The sequence below is a fragment of the Mobula birostris genome, chromosome 2 (assembly GCF_030028105.1).
Source record: "Mobula birostris isolate sMobBir1 chromosome 2, sMobBir1.hap1, whole genome shotgun sequence".
Classification (NCBI taxonomy): Eukaryota; Metazoa; Chordata; class Chondrichthyes; order Myliobatiformes; family Myliobatidae; genus Mobula; species Mobula birostris.
In genome coordinates, this window is record NC_092371.1 from 247,185,014 (window position 1) to 247,208,266 (window position 23,253).

Below are 23,253 nucleotides of genomic sequence, written 5' to 3' on the forward strand. Positions count from 1 at the left end.
GTTTAGTAGCATGTAAAACAGTCAGGGAGAGGTTTGACCAGCAGCCAATCCAGGCATCAGAAGCTTGGAGAAGAGGGGACTTCAATCAGGTCCATTGTTCAAGGTTAAAAGGCTGGAGCGGGTTACAGCAGTGCAATAGAGCTTTGACCAGCAACCTATCATCATTTCGGATTGATTAGCAAGAACAAATTAAAGGAAAGCAGTGGCAGGCTCAACGACCATCATCTGAGTGGACATAGCGTGGTGATCTTAAGGCTTTAGCTCTTCAAGGCTTTTGCGAAGAGAGGTTTCACACAGAGAAAGCAAAGAAAAGAAAAGCTCAGAAAAGACAGTGGGATGACAAGTAGGATAGTGGAATGCTGTTCTTCAGGAGGTGGGAAGAGATGGAGATCTCCATAACCCCTGATGGCTACAATTGTGAGAAGTGCATCCAGCTGCAGCTTCTAACAAACCGCGTTAAGGAATTTGCAGTTGGAACTGGATGGACTCCAGATTATCCGGGAGGCTAAAGGGTGATAGATACAGAGAGGTAGTTACATCCAAGGTGCAGGACACAGGAAACTGGGTGACAGTCAGGAAGGGGAAAGGGGTTAAGGGGCCAGTGTACAGAACCCCTGTGGCCTTCTTCCTTAAGAAGAGGTATAAATTTGGATGATGTCAGGTGGGGGTAATGACCCAACAGAGGAAAGCCGCAGTGGGCAAGTCTCTGTGATTCACAAGGGAAGGGGGAGAAGAGGCACGCTGTGGTGATCGGGGTACAGACAGGGTGAGAACGAGATTCCTGAATGCTATGTTGCCTCCCGGGTGCCAGGGTCTGGGATATCTTGGACAGAGCCCTCAGCATTCTTAAGTGGGAGGGTGAACAGTCAGAAGTCATGGTCCATGTAGGTACCGATGACATGGGTAGGATGAGTGGTGAGTTCTACATAGGGAGTTCAGGGAGTTAAGTGTTAAGTTAAAGGGCAGGACCTCCAGGGTTGTGATCTCAGGATTGCTACCCTTGCCGTATGCTAGTGAGGCCAGAGCTAGGAAGATTATAAAGCTTAATATGTGGCTAAGGAGTTGGTGTAAGATTTTTGCATGTTCAGGCTCCCTCCCAGGAAAAGTGGAACCTGTACAGAAAGGACAGCTTGCACCTGAACTGGAGGGGGACTAATGTCCTAGTAGGAAGGTTTGTTAATGCTGCACAGTGGGGTTTATCTAGAATTGTGGGGGATGGGAACCAGAGTGCCAGAACAGTTAGTGGAGAGGTTGTAGAGGTAGATATTGGTAAGACCTCGGGCAAAGTTAGGAATCAGAAGGTTGAGCATGGTGTGACTAGTGTCCTGAGCTGCGTATATTTCAATGCAAGAAGCATTGTAGGAAAGGCGGACGATAGTGCTGAAGATGAGGTAGCTGGTTTACAAACAGAGGCAATGTGTAGTGAGGAGAGGCTATTGATGGGGCAAAATTGCAATCAACAGGATGAGTTGCAATGTAAGAAGTGACAAAATTGAAAAGGGTGAATACAGAACTGAAGGTGTTGTACTTAAATGCGTGCAGTAGACAGAATTAGGTAGATGAACTTGTAGCACTGTTGCAGATTGGCAGGTATGATGTTGTTGGCATCACTGAATCATGGCTGAAGGAAGTTGACAGCTGGGAGCTTAATGTCAAATGATACACATTGTGTCAAAAGTATAGACAGGAAGGCAGAGGGGTGCATTGTTGGTAAAAAATGAAATCAAGGAGGTGACATACGTTTAGAAGGTGTTGAATCGCTGTGGATAGAGCTAAGGAACTGCATGGATAAAAAGACCCTGATGGGAGTTGTATCCAGACAGTAGTAAGGATGTGGTCTACAAATTACAACAGGAGATGGAGAATGTATGCCAAACGGCAATGTTGTGATAGTTCTGGGGGACTTCAATATGCAGGTAGATTGGAAAAATCAGGTTGGTGCTTGATTGAAGGAGGGGAATTTCTAGAGTGCCAAAAATATGGCTTATTAGAGCAGCTCTTGGTTGAGCCCACTATTCTGGATTTAGTGTTGTGCAATGAACCAGAATTGATTAGAGAGCTTAAAGTAAAATCACCCTTAGGGGCAAGTGATTATAAGATGATTGAATTCACCCTGAAATTTGAGAAGGAGAAGCTGAAGTGAGATGTATCAATATTACAGTGGAGTAAAGGGAATTATAGAGGCATGAGAGAGGAGTTGGCCGGAATTCATTAACAAAGAACACTGGCAGGAATGATGGCAGAGCAGCAATGGCTGGAATTTCTGGAAACAATTCAGAAGGCAAAGGATATCTACATTCCAAAGAGGAAGAGGTATTCTAAAGGAAATGTGACACAATTGTGGCTAACAGGAGAAGTCAAATCCAACATAAAAGCCAAAGAGGGGGGGCGTCACGTGATGACGTAGGATTGAGACGTGTAAATCCAACTCTCCCTTAAAAAATCAGCAAAGTACCGTTTAAACAAAGTAAAGTTAATAAATACTTTCCGAAAACTACTTATGAACTTCGTAAGACTACTCTACGATATGCCTCGTAAACCGCAACAGAAGAAGTCTGTTGTTGTGAAGTCGCCGCGAGATGGGAAGAAAAAAGGGCCTACTGCAGCGATGGAGCCTTGGATTCAGGTTGGATCTCCTTCGGAGGAGATGAATTTTATCTCTGGCGTAGAAGAATGGGGAGCAATGGCGGCGGTAGCGGTCTGTCGGAAGAAGATGCCGGAATTGCGCATGCGCAAATCGACACAATTTAAACTACAAGAACCGACGGCCACTGCAACTGAAAGTGACTCAGAGTCAGAATTGGATATCGCAGAGAATACAGATGAAGAAGAGGAGGACTGGAAGAGACTGGAAGTAAAGGAGACGATGGAGACATAAGAGAGGCTTTATTGCAATTAACGGCTGAACTAAGAAAATTAAGAACAGAGCTTAGAGACGTGAAGATGTGCTATGATAAAGCTATGAAAAGACAGGATAAAATGGATAAGAAACTTCAGAAGATGGAAAGAACAATGGAGCATATTAACAATAGAGTGGAAAAAACAGATAATAATGTGCTTGTCTGGAACAAGGACAGAAATCAATTCTTGGAGAAAGTGGATGTGTTGGAAAATTTTAGTAGACGTAATAACATTAAAATTGTTGGTCTTAAAGAAGGTACAGAGGGAGATAATCCAATAGAATTTTTTCAAAGATGGATCCCGAAAACCTTGCAAATGAAAGAGGAGGACCGATCAATTGAAATTGAGCGGGTACATAGAGCTCTAAGACCAAAACCACAAGATGACCAATATCCACGATCAATTTTAATAAAATTCTTAAGATTTCAAGACAAAGAAAGGATTCTACAGGCGGCTGCCCAAGCTGCCAAGAAGAGAAAAGGGTCACTGATGATAGAAGGGAAGAAAATTTTTTTCTACTCTGACATAAGTTATGAACTTTTGAAAAGAAGGAAGAAGTTTAATCCAGTGAAAAAAGCCCTATGGGATCACGATTATCAATTTATATTGCGTTATCCTGCAACCTTGAAGATTTTTTTGTCTGGTGGAGAAAAAAGATTTTTTGACCATTACCGGAAAGCGGAGGAGTTTGTGCGAGATTCTTTGAATATTCACCAGATACAAGAACAAACTTAGGGGAGCGAGATGGATTGAAGTTGGATCAAGGATTAGGCCTGTTGAATTTTTAGGCGGATGAATATATAAATATATTATTAATTATATGAGGGAGGGGAAGAAAGGTTAAAATTTGAGGAATATTAGCTTGGAATAATAACATTAATTTTTTTTCTATATATATATATAATTTTTTGTTACGGGGGAGCTGGAAGAAACACTGACCAATCGCTACGTTATTCATGTGTGCAAGCGTGGTAACGGCCACGACCCGCACAATGGAGGGGGGTAGTGTTGTGTATCTTTCATTCACAACATTAGTGGGGGGGTATTTTGTTTTTTCATTTTTTTGTATCTTATCTATCTTTTTTTTCTTTTTACCTGGATGATTGGGAGGGAAACACATAGCAACATGGTGAAGTTCAAAGAGATTCCCCAGGGAACTATGAGAGTTGAGAAGCTAAGTAATGTTTTAGAATTTAAGAGATAAATATGTAACATTTTTGAATATTTGGAGCCCTTATTTATAGCTCCGATGATGAAGATCTTGGTTCCTTGGGGGAAAGTAACAAATATATACTAAATTTATTTTTATCCCATGGAGCATGTGCAAACCTTCCAATATTCAGGCGGTTCCTTTTTTTTTCTTTTTTTCTTTTCTTTTTAGGTGGGAGTATATATCGGGGGGGGGAGGGGGGAGGGTAGATATTTTTTTTTCTCATGTATCACTTTGAAAACTCAATAAAAATTATATAAAAAAAAAGCCAAAGAGAGGGCATACAATAGGGCAAAAATTAGTGGGAAGTTTAACAAAACAGTCAATATAACATAGAAATACAGTTGTGTTAGCAACAATTAGGCATCCTGATGACCTGGTGGAAGAAGCTGTCCCAGAGCCTGTTGGTTCTGGCTTTATGCTGCGGTACTGCTTCCCGGATGGTAGCAGCTGGAACAGTTTGTGGTTGGGGTGACTCAGGTCCCTAATGGTCCTTTAGGCCCTTTATACATACCTGCCTTTGTAAATGTCCTGAATCACGGGAAGTTCACAAATACAGATGCGTTGGGCTGTCCACACCACTCTCTGCAGAGTCCTGTGATTGAGGGAAGTACAGTTCCCATACCAGGCAGTGATGCAGCCAGTCAGCTGATGCCATCCAGGAAATGGTACCGCAGCATAAAAGCCAGGATCAACAGGTTCTGGGACAGCTTCTTCCACCAGGCCATCAGACTGCTTAATTCATGCTGAAGCAATGTATTTCTATGTTGCATTGACTATCCTGTTGTATATAATATTAATATAAATTACTATAATTGCACATTGCACATTTGAATAGAGAGGTAATGTAAAACTTTTACTCCTCGTGTATATGAAAGATGTAAGTAATGAAGTCAATTCAATTCAATTCAATTCCATTCAATTCTTTGTTTTTGTGACTGAAGAAAGGGTGTTTTCTTAACGCCACTCTGTTAGGGTGATGACTTCTTCTCTGTAGGCTGCTTCATTATTATTAAGATTAGGCCAAGCAGTGTAATGTCGTCAGCAAATTTAATTAGCAGATTGGAGCTGTGGGTGGCAACACAGTCATGGGTATACAAACAGTAAAGGAGGGGGCTTAGAACATATCCCTAAGGGGCACTTGTGTTGCGGGTCAGAGGGGTAGAGGCGAGGGACAAAGAAATGGCAGACGAGCTGAATAAGTATTTTGCGTCAGTCTTCATGGTGGAAGACAGTAGTAGTATTATGGAAGTTCCGGTGTCAAGGGGCATGAAGTGTGTGAAGTTACCATAACTGTTCAGAAGGCTTTTGGCAAACTGAAAGTTTGGAATGTAGATAAGTCACCTGGACCAGGTGGTGTACACCACAGAGTTCTGAAAAAGGTGGCTGAAGGGATCATGGAGGCATTATTAATGATCTATCAGGAATCACTTGATTCTGGAATGGTTTCAGAAGTCTCAAAAATTACAAATGACAATCCACTCTTCAAGAAGGGAGAGAGGCAGAAGAAAGGAAACTATAGTCCAGTTAAGATGACCACAGTGGTTGAGAAGATCTTGGAGTCAACTATTAAGGATGAGGTCTTAGTACTTTGAGGCACATGATAAAATAGGCCAAAGTTTCCTCAAGGGAAAATCTTACCTGACAAATCTGTTGGAATTTGAGGAAATAAGAAGCAGGATGGACAAAGGAGAATCAGTTGATGTTGGGTATTTGGATTTTCTGAAGGCCTTTGATAAGGTGCCACACTTGAGGCTGCTTAACAAGCTACGAGCCCACGGTATTACAGGGAATATTCTAGCATGGATAAAGAAGTGGCTGACTGGCAGAAGGCAAAGAGTGGGAGTAAAGGGAGCTTTTTTCTGGCTGGCTGCTAGTGGCTTGTGGTGTTCCACAGGTGTCAGTGTTTGGACTGCTTTTCATGTTGTTTGTCAATGATTTGGATGAAGGAATTGATGCCTTTGTTGCTAAGTTTGCAGATGATAGGTGAAAGGGAAGTAGTTTTGAGGAAGTAGAGAGGCTACAGAAGGACTTAGATTAGGAGAATTAGGAGAAAGGGATTTGGGGGTCCTTGTGCAGGATTCCCGAAAGGTTAATTTGCAGGTTGAGCCTGTGGGGAGGGAGACAAATGTGATGATAGCATTCATTTCAAGAGGCTAGAATATAAAAGCAAAGATGTAATGTTGAGATTTTATAAAGCACTGGTGAGGCCTCACTTGGACTATTGTGAGCAGTTTTGGGCTGCTTATCTAAAAAAGGATGTGCTGAAACTGGAGAGGGTTCAAAGGAGGATCAAGAAAATGATTCCTGGATTAAACAGCTTGTCACATGAAGAGCGTTAGATGGCTCTGGGCTTGTATTTGCTGGATTTCAGAAGAATGAGGGGTCACCTCATTGAAATATATCTAATGGTGAAAGAATGAATGTAGAGAGGATGTTTCTATGGTGGGAGAGGCTCAGACCAAAGGACACAGCCTCAGAACAGAGGGGCATCCTCTTAGAGGAGTAATTTCTTCAGCCACAGAGTGCAGAATCTGTGGAATATGTAGCCACAGGAGGCTGTGGAGACCAAATTATTGGGTATATTTAAGTCAGTGATTGACTGGTCAGAGTGTGAAGTGATACAGGGAGAAGGCAGGAGATTGAGAGAGAGAGAGAAATTGGTTCAGCCATGATGAAATGGTGGAGCAGATTCAATAGACCATATGACCTAGTTCTTCTCCTGTATTTTATGGTCTTGTGGTCTTATGTATATATATTGAGAGGGCTGCCAAGGTCCAAAGGATGGTAATTCATCTTTAATTGCTTGTGCTAAATGTGTAAACAAACAGTCTGTGCATTTTGCCGCCTTTTTGAAAATTTGGTTCAGTTATGGTCTGAGAGCATGGCAACATAGAAATAGGCCCTTCAGCCCATCTAGTCCTTGCTGAACTCTTATTCTGCCTTGTTCATCGACCTGGCCCTGCACCACAGCTTTGCATACCCCTGCTGTCCATATACTTACCCAGACCTCTCCTAAATGAGGTAGTCAACCCACATTGAATATTTCCGCTGGCAGCTCATTCCAAACTCTCACCACCCATAAGAAGTTTACCTTAAGCACTTCACTTTCACCCTTAATCTACGACCTCACCCAACCTCAGTGGAAAAAAACCTGCTCACATATACCCTATCTTCATTTACCCTAATATACCCTATCTTCATTTACCCTATCGACACCCCTCATAATTTGAATACCTCTAACCTATCTCCCCTCATTGTCCTATGCTTCGGAATTGACGTTCTAACCTATTCAACCTTTACCTTTCCTTCATATCCCCAAGTTCCGGCAACATCCTTGTAAATTTTCTCTGTACTCCTTCAATCTTGTTGATACCTTTCCAGTAGGTTGGTGATACTGCACACGATACTGCAAATCTGGCTTCACCAATGTCTTATACAACTTTAAGATAACATCCTACCTCCTCTACTGGTCGATGTGGCACAACTGGCAGGTGTGTTTACAGACATTTTTAACCTCTCCCTCTCCCAGTGTAAAGTGCCATAGAACCAGAGAACTATAGAACAATACAGCACAGAAACAGGCCTTTTGGCCCTTCTTGGCTGTTCCAAACCATTTTTCTGCCTAGTCCCACTGACCTGCACCTGGACCACATCCCTCCATACACCTCTCATCCATGTAACTGTCCAAGCTTTTCTTAAATGTTAGAAGTGAGCCCACATTTACTACCTCATCTGGCAGCTCATTCCACACTCCCACCACTCTGTGAAGAAGCCTCCCTAATGTTCCCTTTAAACTTTTCCCCCTTCACCCATAACCCATGTCCTCTTTTTTTTTTCTCCCCTTGCCTCAGTGGAAAAAGCCTGCTTGCATTCACTCTATCAATACCCATCATAATTTTATATACCTCTATCAAATCTCCCCTCATTCTTCTACGCTCCAGGGAATAAAGTCCTAACCCATTTAACCTTTCTCTGTAACTCAGTTACAGAGCTGTGTTGTGTTTTACTATTTATTGTTACGTTTATTATTTAGTGTTGCATTTGTTATGTTATGATTGTACTGCTCCTGAGAAACGCTGTCTCATTCTGCCCTGCCGAGCTGATGTATGGTTAGAATGACAATAAAGTTTTTTGAATCTTTGAATCAAGTCCTGGCAACATCCTTGTAAATCTTCTCTGCACTCTTTCAACCTTATTAATATCTTTCCTGTAATTTGGTGACCAAAACTGAACACAATACTCCAAATTTGGCCTCACCGATGCCTTATACAACCTCACCATAACATTCCAACTCTTATACTCAATACTTTGATTAATAAAGGCCAATGTACCAAAAGCTCTCTTTACGACCTTATCTACCTGTGACGCCACTTTTAGGGAGTTTTGTATCTGTATTCCCGGATCCCTCTGTTCTACTGCACTCCTCAGTGCCTTACCATTAACCTTGTATGTTCTACCTTGGTTTGTCTTTTCAACGTGCAGTACCTCACATTTGTCTGTATTAAACTCCATCTGCCATTTTTCAACCCATTTTTCCAGCTGGTCCAAGTCCCTCTGCAGGCTCTGAAAACCTTCCTCACTGTCCACTACACCTCCAATCTTTGTATTGTCAGCAAATTTGCTGATCCAATAATTTTCCCCTCTGCTTCAAAACATCCACCATTGTCCCTGTACCTAAAAGGACCAAGGTAACATGTCTGAACGACTGGCGTCCTGTCGCACTCACCTCAATAATAAACAAATGCTTTCGGAGGCTGGTCAAGGACACCATCTGCAGCATGCTACCACCCACACTGGACCCCCTACAATTCACCTACCAACACAACTGATCAACAGACGACGCAATAGCCATAGCTCTACACACTGTCCTTACACATCCGGAGAAGACGGATGCTTACGTGAGAATGCTGTTCTTGGACTACAGTTCAGCATTCAACATCATAATTCCCACCAGGCCCGACAACAAGCTCAGAGACCTCTGCCTTCACCCTGCCTTGGGTAGCTGGATCCTGGACTTCCTGTCAGATCGCCGGCAGGTGGTAAGAGTGGGCTCCCTCACCTCTGCCCCTCTGACCCTCAAAACAGGTGCCCCTCAGGGCTGTGTACTAAGCCCCCTCCTTTACTCTCTGTACACCTAAGACTGTTGTCAGCCACAGCTCCTATCTGCTAATTAAATTTGCTGACAACATTACACTGATTGGCCTAACCTCAATAATAATGAGGCAGTTTACAGAGAAGATGTCATCACCCGACACAGTGGTGTCAAGAAAACGACCTCTCCCTCAATGTCGTAAAAATAAAGGAGCTGGTTGTGGACTACAGGACGAATGCAGACAGACTAGCCCCTATTGACATCAATGGATCTGGGGTTGGGAGGGTGAACAGCTTCAAGTTCCTCAGCATACTCTTCATCGAGGGTCTCACATGATCGATACATACCGGCTGTGTGGTGAAAAAAGCACAACAGCGCTTCTTTCATCTCAGATGGTTGAAGAAGTTTGGTATGGGTCCGCAAATCCTAAGAACTTTCTATAGGGGCACAATTGAGAGCATCCTGACTGACTGCATCACTGCCTGGTATGGGAACTGTACTTCTGTCAGAGAGTGGTGCGGAGCAGCCCAGCACATCTGTAGATGTGAACTTCCCATGATTCAGGACATTTACAGAGACAAGTGTATAAAACCTCCGGAAGAGTCATTAGAGACCCGAGTCACCCCAAACACAAACTGTTCCAGCTGCTGCCATCCGGGAAACGGTACCGCAGCATAATAGCCAGGACCAACAGGCTCCTGGACAGCTTCTTCCACCAGGCCATCAGACTGATTAATTCTTGCTTTTTTTTAAGGCATCCGTTAGTCTCATGAGACCATGGATTTGCGTCTTGGAAGCTTTCCAGGGCGCAGGCCTGGGCAAGGTTGCATGGAAGACCAGCAGTTGCCCATACTGCAAGTATCTCCTCTCCACGCCACCGATATTGTCCAAGGGAAGGGCATTAGGACCCATACAGCTTGGCACCAGAGTCGTCGCAGAGCAATGTGTGGTTAAGAGCCTTGCTCAAGGACATACATGCTGCTTCAGCCAAGGGTCAAACTAGCGACCTTCAGATCACTAGACGAACGCCTTAACCACTTGGGCACGCGCCAACACAATTCATGCTAACACAACTGTATTTCTATGTTATATTGACTGTCCTGTTATACATACTATAAATTGCACATTGCATATTTAATCATGTATATGAAGGATGTAAGTAATAAAGTCAATTCATTTCAATACTCAATACTCTGATTTATGAAGGCCATTTTGCCAAAAGCTTTATGACTGTCTACCTGTGACATCACTTTCAAGGAATTACGGATCAGTATTCCCAATTCCTTTCTTCCACTGTACTTCTCAGGGCCTTACTGTTCGGTGTGTAATCTAACCCTAGTTTTTCCTCCCAAAGTGCAACACCTCACACATAAGAACATAAGAAATAGGAACAGGAGTAGGCCATCTGGCCCATCGAGCCTGCCCCGCCATTCAATAAGATCATGGCTGATCTGTCCGTAAACTCAGCTCCATCTACCTGCCTTTTCCCCATAACCCTTAATTCACTTACCATGTAAAAATCTATATAACTGTATCTTAAATCTATTTAGTGAGGAAGACTCAACTGCATCCCTGGGCAGAGAATTCCACAGATTCACCACTCTCTGGGAAAAACAGTTTCTCCTGATCTCCGTACTAAATCTTCTCCCCGAATCTTGCGGCAATGTCCCCTAGTTCTAGTCTCACCTACCAATGGAAACAACTTTCCTACTTCTATCTTATCTACCCCTTTCAGAATTTTATATGTTTCTATGAGATCCCTTCTCATTCTTCTGAAGTCCAGAGAGTACAGTCCCAGGCAACTCAATCTCTCCTCATAGGTTAACCCCTTCATCCCTGGAATCAACCTGGTGAATCTCCTCTGCACTGCCTCCAAAGCCAGTGTATCCTTCCTCAAGTATGGAGACCAGAACTGCACACAGTACTCCAGGTGCGGCCTCACCAGTACCCCGTACAGTTGCAGCATGACCTCCCTGAATTCAATCCCTCTAGCAATGAAGGCCGACATTCCATTTGCCTTCTTAACAACCTGTTGTATCTGCAAGCCAACTTTTTGTGATTCATGAACAAGCACTCCCAAGTCCCTCTGCACAACAGCATGCTGCAATCTTTCACCATTTAAATAATAATCTGCTCTTCTATTATTCCTTCCAAAGTGGATGATCTCACATTTACCAACGTTGTATTCCATCTGCCAGACCCTGGCCCACTCACTTAACCTATCCATATCCCTCTACAGACTCTCCACATCCTCTGTACAATTTGCTTTTCCACTCAGTTTAGTATCATCAGCAAATTGTGCTACGCTACACTCAGTGCCCTCTTCCAAATCATCAATGTAAATGGTAAACAGCTGTGGGCCCAGCACCGACCCCTGCGGCATCCCACTCACCACTGACTGCCAACCGGAGAAACACCCATTTATACCAACTCTCTGCCTTCTATCAGTTAACCAATCCACTATCCATGCCAATATGCTTCCTCCGACTCCATGCATCCGCATCTTATTTATAAATGTCTTGTGTGGCACCTTATCGAACGCCTTCTGGAAATCCAAGTATACGACATCCACCTGTTCCCCTCCATCCACTGCACTCATTATGTCCTCAAAGAACTCCAGTAAGTTTGTCAAAGAGGACCTGCCCTTTCTGAATCCATGCTGCATCTGTCTAATGGAACCACTCCTTTCTAAATGTTTTGCCATTTCTTCCTTAATGACAGCTTCAAGCATTTTCCCAACTACAGATGTTAAGCTAACTGGCCTATAGGTGCCCGTCTTTTGCCTACGTCCTTTTTTAAAAAGTGGCGTGACATTTGCTGTCTTCCAATCCGCTGGGACCTGCCCAGAGTCTGGAGAGTTTTGATAAATGATTACCAACGCGTCTACTATTACCTCCGCCAATTCCTTCAGAACCCTGAGATGCATCCCATCAGGACCAGGGGACTTACCTACCTTCAGACCCTCTAGTTTTCTCATCACTATCTCTTTAGTGACTGTCATTTTATCGAGGTCCTCACCTCCCATTTCGTCCATAACATCCCTCTTTGGCATATTAGACGTGTCCTCCACCGTAAAGACTGACACAAAATAGTTGTTCAATGCCTCAGCCACTTCCTTATCACCCAATATCAATTTATTACTGTGGACATGACACGACCCAGCCTACAAACTGCCTTTTCCAAAAGACCCCTTCTGAAAAGCACATTAAAACAAAAACTGTCACTGCACTGCACTTTAAAAACTTTAAACCACTTTTTATAATGCTGTTTACATTGTAAATACATGCTGGTATTTATTTATTAAGGCACATTTTATTCTACAGCCTAACTTCTAACTTTATAGTTTTAATACATATAATTATTTAAAAAAAATTTATTCTTGATAATTGTTGAATGCTGTTATTTTTTCTTGCACATCCATTGGACCACAAGACATGGGAGCAGAAATAGACCATTTGGCCCATTGAGTCTACTCTACCAGTTAATCAAGGCTGGTGTATGATCCCTCTCAGCCCCATTCACCTGCCTTCACCCCATGACCTTTGACATCCTTGACAACTGCAAACCTGTCAACCTCCGCACCACAGTAAATTCCTAATACGTGTAAATGTATGTGTCAAGGAAACTTTATCCTTTTCAGCATTAAATGCGCTTTAACTTTGATAGATCTGAAAACAGGAAATTAATTCATGTACTCCATTAAGACAGTGAGCCCAGCCATATTTCTGACCCAACTGAGTTTGTGCTGTAGTTCCTGTGCAGAGCTCCTGAAGCCCAAACTGTTCTCAAATTCAGAATTATGAATTGTGAAGGCTGCACTGACTCATTGATTCAATTATTGTCTCCAATAAAGCTGATATGAAATTGGCCGCCTGGTGTTCTGGGTAACGAATATTCCTTTGGTCTGGGCTGATTATATCTGACCCTTATTATAATTTTAATAGGAATCAGACAGATATTTCACATGAAAAACAAAAAGGGGGCGTGATGGTGTTGAGGGAAGAGGGGCAGAAATCAGATGGTGAGATCTCCATTGTCCTAGTCTATCTGTGGCGAGGTAGTGTAGTGTAACGCTCTACGGTGGCAGCTGTAAGATCGGGTTCAATTCTCACTGCCGGCAAAAAGGAAATTTTAAAGTTCTCCCTTGCGTTCATATGGGTTTCCTTCCACATTCCAAAGACGAGTTAGGGTTAGTAAGTTCTGAGCATAATATGTTGTCTCCAGAAGCATGGTAACACTTGTGGGCTGCCCCCAGCTGGTCCTCCTTTGGCACAAACACTGTACTTTTTGATGTACAAATGACAAATGAAGCTAATCTTTAGATCAAAAGTAAGCTCAGTCAGTACTCAGCAGCTCCAGATTGGCAGCAGTGTTCTGTGTAGAGAATCGTGGTGGATCTACAAATCTTCCTCTGCAAATTAACATGTTCAGCCATCATTCAAGTTAAGGTATGCATCAAGACCGCTGGTCACCATACAGAATTACCTTGTGTTTGCTCAGTTTCAACAATTTCAAAAGAGAAACGATGCAAGGTTTTACTTTAAATAATGCCATATGTTTAAGTAAATATCCTCCTGGAATATTTTTACGACTACAGTGTTTAAAGCAGAGGCTAATACGTTCTTGATTAGTTCGGGCATCAAAAATTACTGAGAGAAGGCACAAAGTTTGCAGATGACACAAAGGTTGCTGGTGTTGCAGATAGTATAGAGGATTGTCGAAGATTGCAGAGAGACATTGATAGGATGCAGAAGTGGGCTCAGAAGTGGCAGATGGAGTTCAACCCGGAGAAATGTGAGGTAGTATACTTTGAAAGGACAAACTCCAAGGCAGAGTACAAAGTAAATGGCAGGATACTTGGTAGTGTGGAGGAGCAGAGGGACCTCGGGGTACATGTCCACAGATCCCTGAAAGTTGCCTCACAGGTGGATAGGGTAGTTAAGAAAGCTTATGGGGTGTTAGCTTTCATAAGTCGAGGGATAGAGTTTAAGAGTCGCGATGTAATGATGAGCTCTATAAAACTCTGGTTAGGCCACACTTGGAGTATTGTGTCCAGTTCTGGTCACCTCACTATAAGAAGGATGTGGAAGCATTGGAAAGGGTACAGAGGAGATTTACCAGGATGCTGCCTGGTTTAGAAAGTATGCATTATGATCAGAGATTAAGGGAGCTAGGGCTTTACTCTTTGGAGAGAAGGAGGATGAGAGGAGACATGATAGAGGTGTACAAGATAATAAGAGGAATAGATAGAGTGGATAGCCAGCGCCTCTTTCCCAGGGCACCACTGCTCAATGGCTTTAAGGTAAGGGGTGGGAAGTTCAAGGGGGATATTAGAGGAAGGTTTTTTACTCAGAGAGTGGTTGGTGCGTGGAATGCACTGCCTGAGTCAGTGGTGGAGGCAGATACGCTAGTGAAGTTTAAGAAACTACTAGACAGGTATATGGAGGAATCTAAGGTGGGGGCTTATATGGGAGGCAGGGTTTGAGGGTCGGCACAACATTGTGGGCTGAAGGGCCTGTACTGTGCTGTACTATTCTATGTTCTATGTTCTAAGGCAGGAGAATGGGGTTGAGAGGGATAATAAATCAGCCGTGATGGAATGGTGGAGCAGACTCGATGGGCTGAATGGCCTAATTCTGCTCCTTTGGTGTGCAGTTTTTTTGTTTTTACTGAAATGTGTGTTTTTGCCACTGAATTGTCCTGATCAATGAAATATCCTTGAAAGAGAGCCATAACTGCAAAAGAAGAAATCTAGAATCCAAGCTCTGAACCATTCAGTCCAACACATATAAGTGGGTAAATTATAGCTGATAAATACATGCAGTTTTGTCTGATTTAATTTTTGTACATGTAAATTGTACATGAGTGTGATTTTGCATGATTTGAGGAATCTGTGCCCATTGCCTGTTGAAGTTCCATCCATCAATGTTCTTGTGACAAATGACGCTAATTTTTAAAGCAGGGAATTGATTGGGCACCTCCTGCCCTGATTTACCACAGTGCGCAAGAGATGATGTCATCAGCATTACCGAGAATGTTCAAAAATCTGAGATGCAAAGGGACTTGGGAATCCTCGTGCAGGATTCCCTGAAGGTTAATTTGCAGGTTGAGTCGGTGGTGAGGGAGGCAAATGCAATGTTAGCACTTATTTCAAGAGGACTCAGAGAGTGGTTGGTGCATGGAACGCACTGCCTGAGTCAGTGGTGGAGGCAGATACACTCGTGAAATTTAAGAGACTACTAGACAGGTATATGGAGGAATTTAAGGTGTGGGGGGTTATATGGGAGGCAGGGTTTGAGGGTCAGCACAACATTGTGGGCCGAAGGGCCTGTACTGCACTGTACTATTCTATGTTCTATGTTCTGTAAAGCAAGGATTTAATGCCGAGGCTTTGTAAGGCACTGGTGAGGCATGTGGAGTATTGTAAACAGTTTTGGGCCTCTTACCTAAGAAATGATGTGCTGACATCAGAGAGGGTTCAGAGGAGCATCACGAGAATGATTCCAGCAATGAAAGGCTTATTGTATGAGGAGCATTTGATGGCTCTGGGCCTGTATTGCTGGAATTTAGAGGAATGAAGGAGTATCTCATTGAAACCTATTGAATGCTGAAAGGCCTAGATAGAGTGGATGTGGAGAGGATGTTTCCTATGGTGGTGAAGTTGAAGACCGGAGGGCACAGTTTCAGAATAAAGGGACGAACATTTAGAATGGAGATGAGGTGGAATTTCTTTAGTTGGTGAATCTGTGAATTTTGTTGCCACAGGTGGCTGTAGAGACCAGGTCATTGGGTATATTTACCACAGAGGTGATAGATTCTTGATTAGTTAGAGCATGAAAGGCTACAGGGAGAAGACAGGAGAGTAAGTTGAGAGGGAAATGGACTAGGTAGGATGAAATAGTGGAGTTGGGCTGAATGGCCTAATTCTGCTCCCGTGTCTTATGGCCTTGTGTTTTCGACGACTGCAGAAACTGGCCGTATGCCCTACAAACCTTTGTATATAATATAGATAATATAGAGTGAGGGTACCTAAAACTTTTGCACTGTACTGTGTTTGTCAACGTGGATTTGAGAGTCAGTTTGTAAAATCTGGGACGTTGAGAATTACAATGCAATACATTAAATATACTATAAATATACACGGCATTCAGGATGAGCTTGTAAATTGGATTAGACCTTGGCTTTGTGGGAGAAGCCAGAGATTGGCAGTAGATGTTGTCTCTCTCACTGGATGCCTGTGACTAGTGGAGTGCTGGGTCCATTGCTGTTTATCATCTGTATCGATGATCTGGATGATAAAGTGGTTAACTGGATCAGCAAGTTTGCGGATGATACCAAGGTTGGGGGTGTAGTGGACAGTGAGGAAGGCTATCATGGATTGCAGAGGGATCTGCATCAGCTGGAAAAATGGGTTGAAAAATGGCAGATGGAATTTAATGCGGACAAGTGGGAGGTTTTGCATTTGATAGGACCAACCAGGGTAGGTCTTACACAGTGAATGGTAGGGCACTGAGGAGTGTGGTAGAACAAAGTCATCTGGGAATACAGGTACGTAATTCATTGAAGGTGGCGAGAAAGCTTTTGGCACACTGGCCTTCATAAATCAATGTACTGAGTACAGGACATGGGATGTTATGCTGAAGTTGGAAAGATGTTGGTGAGGCCTAATTTGGAGTATTGTTTGCTATATACAAAACTGTGCTGGGCACGTGGCCAAGTGGTTAAGGCATTGGACTAACGATCTGAAGGTCGTGAGTTTGATCCCCAACCAAGGCAGCGTGTTGTGTCCTTGAGCAAGGCACTTAACCACACTATCGGCCCTTGCCCTTCCCTTGGACAACATCGGAGTCGTGGAGAGGGGCAGCATAGGCAACTGCTGGTCTTCCATATGACCTTGCCCAGGCCTGCAACCTGGAAAGTGTGCAGATCCATGGTCTCGCAACACTAACGGATGCCTTTATACAAAACTATAATGAACTGTCCTGTCAGCAGAAAAGGTGATGCTTTGGTAATATCTCGGAAGATGTGGAAGAGAATGACAATGATTTTCACTTTTTCCAATACCCATTAACTGCCTAAAGAGATGATCAATTATTTTAATGAATTTATCAATTATATGATTCCATAAAGGTTGAACTGATAATTTTAACAAAAGGACTCTGCAGTAAAAAAAGTGATATGTTGTTATTAAAGGGCATTATTTGTCTTTTTGCAACAGCTGAAGTGGGTGGAGTGGCAGAAGTTCTATCACAGATACAACCGGGCACCAGTTCCAGTGTGGAGTGATAGCACCAACCAGAGTGAGTACAAATGACAGTGGGGCTTAATATCACTGGCATATGCTGTGAAATTTGTTGTTATGTGGCAGTGGTACAGTGGCTGTCTGTCTCTGTCTCTCTGTCTGTGTCTGTCTGTCTCTCTATATATATAAAAATATAAATGAACAGTGGAAGAAGCTGTTCCTGAATCATTGACTGTGTGTCTTCAGACTAGATACCTCCTTCTTCTGGCTCACCTTTTGAAGATGTCCTGGATGCTGCGGAAGCTCGTGCCGGTGATGAACTGAATGAGTTCACAACTTTCTGCAGCTTACTTCAGTCCTGTGCAGTAGCCGCACCCCACCAGTCCCACTGCTGATGCAGCCAGTTAGAACGCTCTCCACAATGTGAAGTGACAGGAGTAACTCCAGTGAGTTTGGAGTTAAAGTATGGATATTAATATTTGCACTGTCCCCAGCAGCAAAGATGTCAGTCAGCTGCATGTGACCACAAGACATAGGAGCAGAATTGGCCCATTTGGCCCATCGAGTCTACTCTCTACTCTACCATTTCACCATGCTGGTATAGTTTCCCTCTCAACCCATTACCCTGTCTTCTCCCTGTAACTTTTCATGATTCAAGAACCTATCAATCTCCATTTTAAATATACCCAAAGACCTGGTCTCCACAACCATCTGTGGCAATGATTTGTACAGATTGACTACACCTCTGGCTAAAGAAGTTCCTGCTCATCGCTCTTCTCTATGGACATCCCTCTATTCTGAGGCTAATGGAGGTTTATGGCCACTAAGTTGCCTGCGTAAAGTGATAGAAATATTGGTTTATTATTGATATATATAGCAAGATACGATGAAAAGGATACTATTCATATAGACCAGATCATTACACCGTGCATTGAGGTGGGACAAAGTAAAACAATAAATGCAGAATAACGTTTAACAGTCGCAGAGAAAGTGCAGGTAAACAGTAATGGGCAAGATCATAATGAGGGATATTGTGAGGTCAAGAGTCATCTTACAGTCTGTTCAAGAATCTGTTCTTGAGCCTGGTGGTACATGAAGAGATTCTGTAAATCATAAACACATGAAATTCAGCAGGTGACTGAATCCTTGAGCAACTCACACAAAATGCTGGAGGAACTTAGCAACTTGGCAGTTATCTATGGAGAGGAATAAACAGTCGCTGTTTTGGGCCGAAACCCCTCATCAGGACAGAAAAGGAAGGGGGAGACGCCGGAAGAAAAGGGTGTTGAGAGGGAAGGAGTACAAGTGGGCAGGTGACAGGTAAGAGTGGGTGGGGGAGGAGGATGGTGTTGGGAGGTGAAAGGTGGAAAGGGTAAAGGGTTGAAGAGGGAGGAATCAGATCGGAAAGGACAGTGGACAGTGGAGAAAGGGAAGGAGGAGGGCAACCAGAGTGTGGTGATGGCAGGTGAGAAGTGAAGGATGAGAGAGGAACCAGAACGGGGAATTGCAAAATTGAGAAGAGGGAGGTGGGAGAAAGCTGAAGTTGGTAAATTAATGATCATGCCATTAGGTTGGAGGCTACTCAGGTGGAATTTGAGGTGCTTCTCCTTCATCCAAGCGTGGCAGTAGAGGAAACCACGGACGGACATGTCAGAATGGGAGTGGGAGTTTCTGCAGATGCTTCCTCGGGAACGTTCTCTGTCTGTAGTGAAAACTCAGAATGTCGTGTGGGACTAACCATTGGAAGTGCTGTAGAACCAGCGTGGAGTGATGGGAATAATAGTGATAAGTACCTCATTCTCAGTGTAGAGTGGTAGACCAAGCTTCAGTGAGCATAGCGATCTCGCTGTGGAGTGGTGGGACTAACCTCAGCGATTCACACTCTCAGCGTGGAGTGGTGGGCCTAGGCTCAGTGAATAGTTCTACCCCAATGCGGAGTGATGGGACTCACCTCAGTGATTACTGCAATCCCCATGTTTGGTGACAGGACTAACCTCAGTGAGTACCACAGTTCCAGTGAAGCGATGCATCTTCGAGCTGTCAGAGCTAAAACGATTACTCAGCTCTGCATTGGGCATTCAGTAGGCATCTAATTGTAATTAAACTGAGGTGGTTTCACAGGCTGTTTGCAGAAACATGTCTGAACACACTGTCTGTCATCTGAAAGACTGCAGGCTTTTTAACCACTTGGGTGCTTACAAGGCTTGCATTTAATTATTTTATACAGTTTCAGATACTGATTTCCATTCCCCCACGAGGATTTGAAACATGCTTTCAAATATGTAATCCATGGCCCCCATTAACACCAAATATTGTTTCGTGTGAATGAAAGTTTTGCTTCAAATGGGTCCATGTTAAAAACAAAACGATTCTTTGTAATTTTTTCTATTATTTAAACGTATCCATCTGCATTCTGAAGTTCCAGTGATCACTTATTCGAGGTTGAATTTAAGAAGCTGACAGATAAATGGCAAATTCAAAATTTTGATTGCATTTATAATCAATGATGTGATCTAAACACTGGAATATTTGACAGTCGGAGTATAATTTTGAGCAGATTTTCTTACTGAAGGAGTGTTATTATATTTTAAATTTGCAATTAAGTTCACAGAGCAAGACACGTGGATACAGGCCCTTTGGCCCATCCAGTCTGTGCCAACCATGGTGCCAACTCAGGAGGTCCGAATTTCCTGCATACAGCCCATACCTTGATCTATCTGTCTAAGTGCTTCTTAAATGATACTAATGTTCCTGCCTTATTCACTTCATCTGGCAGCTCGTTCCATATATCCACTATTCTCTGTGAAATAAGTTGTTTTTCAAAGGCCTTGATGGAGTGGATGTGGAGGAGATGTTTCTTCTGGTGGGGGAATCTAAGACCAGAGGACACAGCCTCAGAACAGTCCTTTTTGAAAGGAGATGAGGAACTTCTCTAGCCAGAGAGTGGTGATTCTGTGGAATTTGTTGTCACAGGCAGCAGTGGTGTCCAAGTCTTTTCCTACATTTGAGGCAGAGGTTGATAGATTCTTGAATGGTCAGAGCATGAAGTGGGGAGAAGGCAGGAGATTAGGACTGAGAGGGAAAATGGATCAGCCATGATGAAATAGTGGAGCAATCTTGATGGGCCAAATGGCCCAATTCTGCTCCTATATCTTATGGTCTTAGGTCTCTTTTATATTTTTCTCACTTCATAAATCTGCGTACCCCATCCCCTCCAATTATGGACTCCCCTACCCTGAGGAAGAGCCGGTTGCCATCCACCTTATCAACGCCTGAGGTAATTTTAAACATCTCAGTAAGTGAACCCCTCATTCTCTGATAATCCAAGGAATAAAAACCTGGTCTGGACAAGCTCTCCCAATAACTCAGGCTTTCCAGTCCTGGACACATCCTTGTAAATCTTTTCTGTACTCTTTCCAATTTAAATCATCATTTCTATAACAGTATGATCAACACTGTACACTATGCTCTGTATGTAGCCAAACTAACAACTTGTACAACTGCAACACGATGTCCCAACTCCAATACTTAATGCTCTCACTCATGAGGGTCAGTGTGCTAAGTACCTGTGTTGGGTGGCAGCGTGGAGATTCGTCTCTACCAAAGGAGGTGTAAGGCACTCATTCCCTCCTCTACACTGTAGGTCACCCATGGACAAGAAGTAACACCTGCTTAGTAGGCCCCCCACCAACTCCAGCCTCAGTCAGCATCATGTGAAGCCATGAGAGCAGGTGGTGGGTGGTCGTATGAGCAGCCGGTGCAGATCACAATTTCTGGTTATACCATCACTGACACCAGGCAGACAATCTCTGAAGAGTATTGATAATGGCTGGGGTCACCCGTCTTGTAAAGACACTGCCCAGAAAAAAGCAATGGCAAACTACCTCTGTGGAAAAATTTGCCAAGAGCAGTCATGGTCATGGATGGACCATCATTGCCTATATCATATGATACGGCACCTATCAAATGACCGTCGGCTTGTAATGTGACTTTCAATAATTGATGCACTTGGACTCCCAGATTTCTCTGTACCATTACACAGCATTGCAGCCTAGTCAAGTCAAGTCAAGTTTATTGTCATTTAACTATACAATATATATAACCATATAATATATATAGAAATGAGACATCGTTTCTTCAAACCAGGGTGTAAAGCCATAAATAAATAAACAATAAATATCAAGACCGTGAAAAGTAGTTTTTCATTGCTACTTTGCATTTACGGTGAATGCCCACAAGAAAATTGAATCTCAGGATAGTGCATCTACCCTGATTACAACTAGAGGTCATTGGTTAAGGGTGGAAGGTGAAAAGTTTAAGGAGCACATGAGGGGAAACTTCTTCACCCTGTGAGAGCATGGAACGAGCTGCCAGCGTAAGTGGTGCATGGAAGCTCGATTTCAATGTTTAAGAGAAGTTTGGATAGGTACATGGATGATAGAGGCATGCAGGGCTATGGTCCCGATGCAGGTCGATGTGAGTAGGCAGTTTAAATGGTACAGCACAGACTAGATGGGCCAAAGGGCCTATTTCTGTGCTGTACTTTTCTATGGCCCTATATGGTGACATTAATGTACTTTTTAATAAATTTACTTTGAACTTTGAAGATACAGTGAAAAGCTCGTTGCATATTAGAGTAAGTGGTTGAGGCAGGTACAACAGCAATTTTTGAAGGACTGTTGGCAGAGAGATGGATCGGAAATATTTAGAAGGTTATGTGTCACACACTGGCAAATGGACTAACTTAGATGTGCATCGTGGCTGCAATTGGGCTGAAGGCTCTGTCTCCATTTTGGATAACTTATGTCCTTAGTGAGGTGCAGACCAATGTCATCATGGTAACAAAGGCTTTTAAATTGGAATTTAGAGAAAGAAGAGACTTACAGAGTCATAAACAATTTATAACATATAAACAGGCCCTTCTGCCCATCTAGGCTGTGGCAGACTACTATTTTGCCTAGTTCCCTTGATCCACAGATGGATCATAGCCCTCCTTTTGCCTCCCAGCCATGTACTTACTCAAATATTCCTTAACCGCCTCCTAGTTAGGGAAAAAGAAACAGATACTGTACATACGGCAACATTTGTGGAGCTGGGAAAAAGAGGGGTAGTTACCTGGCATTATTAAGTTAAAAATTAGGATCCCAGGTGTGAAGCCTGGTCAGCTGGAAGATGAGGTGCAATGCCTTGGGCGAACGTTGGTCACCAGTGCTGCAATGGTGGGGGCTGATGACAGAGAATTCAAAGCTGTGAATCATCTAAGAATTTAAGTGGCAGGAATCTTGTGAGTATTTGTGGGGGTATTCACACTCTCTTCTTTTGACCCCAGCATTAATTTTATAGGCTTTGCTTTATATGTTGCTTCAAATTTAGAATCTGTTTCAACTACAATACTAGCATTATATTTACATGAAAGAAAGTCAAAATATATGTCACCTTATACAAACTACCTGGTGGTGTGAGAACTGAGGTTTCTGCAGCTCCTGCCTGATGGTAGCAAGGAGAAGGGAGCACGGTATGGATCGCGGAGGTTTTGATGATAGATGCTGTCTTCCTGTGACAGAGCTCCTTGTAGATGTGCTCAATGGTGGGGAACATTTTGCCTGTGATGCACTGGGCTATGTCCACCACTTTCTGTAGATTTCTCTGTTCTGGAACATGCAGTAAGTATTACTTTGACATTCAAGAAATTATGCAGTTGGATATCTGTTTTTGGATCATTGTGTAAACTTCTGTTTTTGTTTAAGTGTGGCCCAGCTTTTCTTGTTATCATATTAGGCTATTTCACTTAATTGTCTCAGTTGT

General features: G+C 43.1%; 1 protein-coding gene across 1 annotated transcript in view; it reads left to right on the forward strand.

Moving 5' to 3' along the window:
- LOC140211221 (PC3-like endoprotease variant B) overlaps positions 1 to 23,253 on the forward strand; it is a 1,844,543-nt gene that overhangs the window by 119,799 nt on the left and 1,701,491 nt on the right. Inside the window, exon 2 of the mRNA XM_072280838.1 lies at positions 17,425 to 17,506. Within this exon, the coding sequence (XP_072136939.1) occupies positions 17,425 to 17,506 (82 nt within the window). The remainder of the gene's footprint in view (positions 1 to 17,424; positions 17,507 to 23,253) is intronic.